The 6,533-nt window shown below is 40.7% G+C and overlaps 1 protein-coding gene across 2 annotated transcripts in view; it reads right to left on the minus strand.

Annotated features, from left to right (window-relative positions):
- Positions 1-1,723: 1,723 nt before the first annotated feature.
- mthfs (5,10-methenyltetrahydrofolate synthetase (5-formyltetrahydrofolate cyclo-ligase)) overlaps positions 1,724-6,533 on the minus strand; it is a 5,737-nt gene continuing 927 nt past the window's right edge. Inside the window, exons 1-3 of one of the 2 annotated variants that reach the window (XM_088991755.1) lie at positions 5,142-6,533; positions 4,118-4,382; positions 1,724-3,915 (exon numbers count right to left, since the gene is read on the minus strand). The exon at positions 5,142-6,533 is cut by the window's right edge and continues 652 nt beyond it. In XM_088991755.1, the coding sequence (XP_088847881.1) occupies positions 3,689-3,915; positions 4,118-4,382; positions 5,142-5,186 (537 nt within the window). In that variant the 5' untranslated portion in view covers positions 5,187-6,533 and the 3' untranslated portion in view covers positions 1,724-3,688. The remainder of the gene's footprint in view (positions 3,916-4,117; positions 4,383-5,141) is intronic. The other variant, XM_088991754.1, reaches the window with a different exon arrangement.

The following is a 6,533-nucleotide window of genomic DNA, read 5'->3' on the forward strand; positions in this document are numbered from 1 at the left end:
TCTGATTCGGAGAAGATACTTTCTTGTTACTCATTCAGTTATGAATATGATTAAAATAGATCTGAAGAGGAAAGCATAATGTTTGCAATCAATAAAAGGAGTCTTCCCATATCAATTCGAGCCGTCAATGACAGCAATGTAGCACCCAGAAAATACAGAAAATGGCGCCCAAGATCCATTGGAAATGGGCTGATTTGTCTGCTGGGAATTTGTGTCAGCGAATATCAAATAGTTGTCTTAGTGCAACACACAACGATTCACCATTGCGTTATTTATGTGTTTTCCTTCTAATTTCGCCGTCAACACGGATCAACACGAAGTTTTCAGACCAGTTTTCTATCTATTTGAGTTCCTCCCGGGTTGAGTGAACATTGGCACGTGTGGCTGCCGCTGTTCACCCACAGAAAAACGTATCCTGTGACTAAAGTGTCCTTGAGAGTTTTGAAAGGTGCTTATAAATGAAAGGTATTGTTATTATTATTATTATGTCTCCAAAAAGGACACTCGGAGACTCAAACAGAAGTAGTCCTGAAAACAACCACTCCTTTGACACACTGGCTGTGTTTGAAGGTCATTGTCCTGTTGGAAGGTAAACCTTCGCACAAATCTGAGGACCTGAGCACTCTGAAAAGGTTTGCCCGTTTTCTACTCCGAAATGGAAGTTTTGATCTTCGTCCTTTTTATCTTTTCCTTGCTAAACAGTAGAGCGATAAAGCATGTCCATTCTCGCCGTCTTCTCAGTAAAAATTAAACTTATGTAAAGAAGGCGGAAAGTAAAACCTGTACCGGAAGTGACAACAACCCAACGTAATGAATGTCAAGAAAATAAAGCACAGCCATCTGCTGGTCAACTATGGGATAGCAGTTATAGACAAACGTATCAACAGCATTTACACTCTCGCCAATCACACAGTGATTCTTGAATCCATTGTTTTCAAATAAAGCAAAACAAAAAGACTGGAGTGCATCCCCTACTCTACTTCTAGCAATAGAATTGTTTTGTGTATAGCCCTCTCTACATAACGTGGCTGAAACGTGCTTATGCCTTTGTTGTCTAATGTTGCTTAAAGCTCAACTCTTCTAACTCTATTGTCAGCAGCTGGGAAGACTTCCACTACTTTAGCCAATTTCCACTGATTTCTGGATAAATTCCCATCCTGCAGTAGGACAATGCATTTTGCATTCCTTCTGTCTTTGGTCCATTTTTGTCTTTGCTGCAGATTAAGCAAGTACACCTTCCTCCATCTGGACCAGAACCCTTAACTCCTAATCACATCCTCACCATGAAGTCATACTGGATGTCTCTGCATCGCTTTGTTCATCTTTGCCTCAATGCTGACGAGTTTCCATGTCATGGTTTATGTTGTGTGTAGAATTTTTAGGAGGGATTGCGATTTATTGTGGGGGAAATGAAGCGAGGTGGATACTTTCCGGGGCCAAGGTGAAGGTGACTTGAAAAGAACAGCAACCCGACAAACCAAGTGTCATGTGGTCTGCCATCTGGACTAGCATAATTTTAGCAATAGATGGCGACGTTGCTTTGTGCTTCAGGTAGCTTTGATTTGAGTCGGGGATTGCTCAATCTCAAATGAGATTGGTTTGGATTTACCTTTGTCTCGCAGTGGACAGCATAGTCGCGGGTTTGACGCCTCGTTGGTGTAATTTATGGATTTTCGCAATGCAAATTAGCTTTGTGAATAAAATCAAATAACACCACAGAACGTGATAAAAAAATATTTTATTGAATTAATGTTTACTTTTCGACCTTCCTCACCAGCCTGAACCTCGGGGCATGAGTTACACATTTGTTTTACAATTAGCACACAGATGTCAAATCTGGCCCGCCACATCATTTTATTTGGCCCGTAAAAGCAAATCAAACTTATGAAATGCCATGATAATTGCTAAAGCCCAAACCAAAATTTAAAATTGTCCCATGTAAATCACAATAACAGTCATTATTTTTCACTTCAAAATTTAAAACTCATTATTCATTCATTTGTTGTGTGGTCGATATGTTCCTTATTTTACGGTGTATAAGGCACACTCCCAATGAATGGTGTATTTGTGGCGTCACAGGTGTGCACCATGGCGCTGACGTGTGTACGCCTTTGAAGTGCGCCTTTCAACCCTTTGATGTCTTTCAAGCACTTTGAAGTGAGTCTCAGCCTGACGCATTTCCCATGCATGAAAATGGGTTGAAGTGAGTCTCATACTGATGCATTTCTCACGCATGAAAATGGGTATATAAGTAGTCGTCGCGGGACAGAGAGGCCAGAATCTCAGACTCCCACACAGACAGACTCGCAGAGACACACAGCACAGCGTCGGACGGAGTTCACAACACGACTTGCTCGACTCCACGCCACGATCAAGCTCTGGGACACATTACATCTGCGTGTCACTTGCCTGGGAGATCTGACAACTACCAACTTACATTTAAAGAGAAACATCAAAGTCTTTATATTTTCAAACTGTTTCCCATATACATATGAGGCACACCGGACTGTAAGGTACACCTACAATGAATGAAAAACATTTTCCAAATATAAAAAATGCATAAAAGTATTCCAAATCAAAGGCACACTACATTATAAGGCGCTACAGTAGAGTCTGGGGTTACTACTTCTTCTACAGAGGGAAATTGAGTCAGTGGCTGCTGACAGTAGTTGCGAGACCTGGCTCAATATTACTTCACATTTAAAACGCACCAGCATATAAGGCGCAGGGTCATCTTTTGAAGAAAATCAAGACTTTTGGGTGCACCTTATACACCGTAAAATGTAGTAATATGTGTAGGGGATTAAAAATTCTAATGGCTTCCCCAAATCTATAACTAACCCTTGAGTTAGCCATTTGAACGGGTGGATGACTTCTGGGTTAGCATAAACTCAAGGACACCACGGATTGGATCATCAGTACACATGACCTGCTGACTCACAGCCGCTATCTCTGTCATCCTGCTATTTTAATTTAAAGGACAACCGACACCATTTCTTTGTTTCCTAACTGACACCAGAAAAAAAACGTTTTATAGCGTCTAAAATACCCAAAACTTCTTGTTACTCATCCAGTTATGAATATGATTCAAATAGTTCTGAAAAGGAAAGCATAAATGTTTGCTATCGATTAAAGGAGTCCTCCCATATCAATTCGAGCCGTCAATGACAGCAATATAGTGTCCAGAAAATACAAAGGATGGCGCCCAAGCTCCGTTGGAAATGGGCTGATTTGTCTGCAGGGAATTTGTGTCCGCGAATATCAAATAGTAGTCTTGGTGCTTGGACTTGGTGCAACACACAATTCACCATCGCGTTATTTATGTGTTTTCCTTCTAATTTCGCCATCAACACGGAGTTTTCAGACCAAACAAAGTACAGCAAAATGCATTGTGTGTTGCTTTCTCAGTCACGGGCGTTCCAAACGTGACGTCATGTTGGGGATCGTCATCAACTCAAAAACAAGACTTCCTAAATATTAAGCATGAGTCTTAAAACGTAAAATATAGCTATATGCGGTAGAATCTTTGTCAAATACGCTCGAAAGTCATTTGAAGTGATTTTAGAAATTATGGACACAACTAGTCGGGAGGTGTCGGTTGTCCTTTAAAGATCCACACAACTGCAATAAACAGTTAAAATTAAACATTTGAGTTATTTATGATCAGCAGCAGAAATAACAAGAATATTTATTTTTTATCTTCATAAAGGATTTCATCAATGAGCACATCATTGCTGTCAACAGGGATATCCTGACACAGTTGCTCTTTATAGGCCAAAGCGATGGTGTATGGCTTTCCTTTGGGGTGCCGGAGGCAGCGCTCCAGATAAGTGTCATAGAAACCCTTGCCCCTGCCCAGACGCTTCCCAGACAGGTCAAACCCAAGACCTGGCATCAAGATGAGATCCAGACCGCCTAGAAAATATTGGTTAAAAATAAGTGTTACCGTTTGTCATACAGGTTCAAACATGCACTTATCGTAAAGTTCTTAGAGGGCTAAAAGCAAAATAATAGCGCTGGATAGCCTGATCTGTTAATTATTTTTGCCATTTTCAGACTCAGGGGTAAAAAAAAATAAGAAAAATAAATAAATCACTGACATTTGCAGTGTATATACCTCCAGAAAGGGCTTCTTCTCTACTCTTGTCATCCTTGGCGGGCTGTAGGATATTCCAAGAGGTCTTGGGTAATGAGGCCATGTCCTGGATACTATTGAGCTTCAGCATGTCCATGTGGTTGCTGCTATTGTCATATCTGGGGATGAAGCAGCTTTTACCCACTTTAAATACATCTTTGATGATTTCCTCAGTGTGTACTTCATCATCCATGCTTAGAAACACTGCAATACGTTTACAAGCCACATATTTTGGGTGTCTGATGAGCTGAAAGAAATAAACAATTAGGTTTAACAGCAGAGAATGATGATCGTATCATAAGTGGAAGTTTATCAGTTTCCGGGATGAGAATGACAAATGGGAAAAAGTCTGAAATGTCGATTCTCTTCCCACCTTCAAGTCCCATCTGAAAACCCACCTATTTAAAATTGCATTTTCTGTGTAGCTCTCTCTCGATTCTATTTATAATTGTATTTTATTTATTGCATTTTATTTGTGATTGTATCTTATTTATTATAGTACCTATGCTTGTCTGTGACTGTCGTGTCCTTGAAAGCTTTGAAAGGTGCTTAAAATGTATTATTACACACACACACACACACACACACACACACACACACACACACACACACACACACACACACATATATATATATATATATATATATATATATATATATATATATAATAATACATTTTATTTCAAGCGCCTTTCAAAACACTCAAGGACACTTTACAATAAAAACAATAAAACAAAGCACATAACAATAAAACCATAAGTAAAATGATACATAATAAAATAGCAGATAGAACTATACATTGAAAGCAATTTTAAACAAGTGGGTTTTGAGGTGAGCCTTGAAAATAGGGAGGGAGTCAATATTGCGGATGTTGGGTGGAAGAGAATTCCAGAGTTTGGGAGCAGAGCGGCTGAAAGCTCTGCATCCCATCGTGGTGAGACGGGCAGAGGGCACATAGAGGTGAAGGGAGGATGAAGATCTGAGGGATATATATATATATACACACTCTCTCTTGGCAGTCCATCGAAGTCGAAGATGACATCGCTTCCATTGCTATGTGGGGTATTGGACAGTGGTTATTGGCGCTGGCGGCGATGCCACTGTAGGTGACTATGAAGCCCGATTCTGGAGCCACAAATCCTGCCGCATTCAGGACATGTGAGGCCTGGACCGGGCTGGCGAGGCGGTACTGAAGCAGCACAAAGGTGTCTTTGCTCGTGCCGCACGATCCTCCTCTGGGTGCGTTTGTTTTCAAGTTGTGTCACCCCTTCGTGGCATAAGGAATGCCACAGTGGCCTGTTAGCTGCAGCAGACTCCAGATCGCTGGGCTTGATGTTGCATTTCTATAGAGTCTGTTTAAGCTGGTCTTTGTATCGCAGCTTAGGACCACCAGGCTTCCTATTTGCTGACAGGAGTTGTCCATAAAGCACCTGCCGAGGTATTTTCTCAACGGATTTGCGCTTTTCTCGAGTATGGTCATTTTGGTCTGAAAAAGTCTTTATGGTGCATAATGTGAGACAACTAAATTTTCATTAGGAAAAAAGTATTTTCCTGGAAACACAGAGGAGAAGCAGTTGGCTGTAAAATACTTATATGGTATTAACTATTGCACTTGGACACTGTCACCATGTTCCCTGTTCAGGATGAACAGTTCAGATAAAGGATCCTTCATAATAACAGTTTTTATAAATATTTTTAATAGATGTCGAAGTCAGAGAAACACATTGACATACGATTTAAAAAATAATAACAGCACCAACAACCACAACAACATCAATAATAATAATAATAATAATAATTTTCACAACTCTCAAGGACACTTTCCATTCATAGGATGTTTTTCTGCGGGTGAGCAGAGGCAGCCATACACACCAGCGTTAATAGTGTTTGTCTCGCTGATTTCTCATAATTTTTTTTAAAGGACAACGGACGTCTCCGGACAAGTTGTGTCCATAATTTGTAAAATGGCTTCAAATGACTTCTACTGGGTGTATTTTAATAAGATTCCACCACATATAGCTAGATTTTACGTTTTAAGACTTGCGCTGAATATTCAGGAAGTCTTGTTTTTGAGTTGGTGACGAGTCCGTATGTGACGTCACTAAAGGAACGCCCCTGACAGAAAAAAGACGCATTGCAGCGGTCCTTCCATCACGTCAATGTATTTTGCTGTACCTGTTTGATTTAGGGACCTCGTGTTGCACCCAAGAGCCGCCAGAGGAGGGCGTCCAAGCTCCACGGAGGGAATTTGTCAGCCTGTGGTAACAGGCTGATTCATTCCTCACGGGAGCTGGTCGCCATTTTTTCTGCCTCTTCTGGGACGATACATTGCAGTCCAGATGTCTCAAAATGACACGAATGACTTCTTTAATCGATTGCAAACATATATGATTTCCTC

Source organism: Hippocampus bargibanti, linkage group LG03, assembly GCF_051943395.1.
Source record: "Hippocampus bargibanti isolate YZ-2025 linkage group LG03, ASM5194339v1, whole genome shotgun sequence".
Classification (NCBI taxonomy): domain Eukaryota; kingdom Metazoa; phylum Chordata; class Actinopteri; order Syngnathiformes; family Syngnathidae; genus Hippocampus; species Hippocampus bargibanti.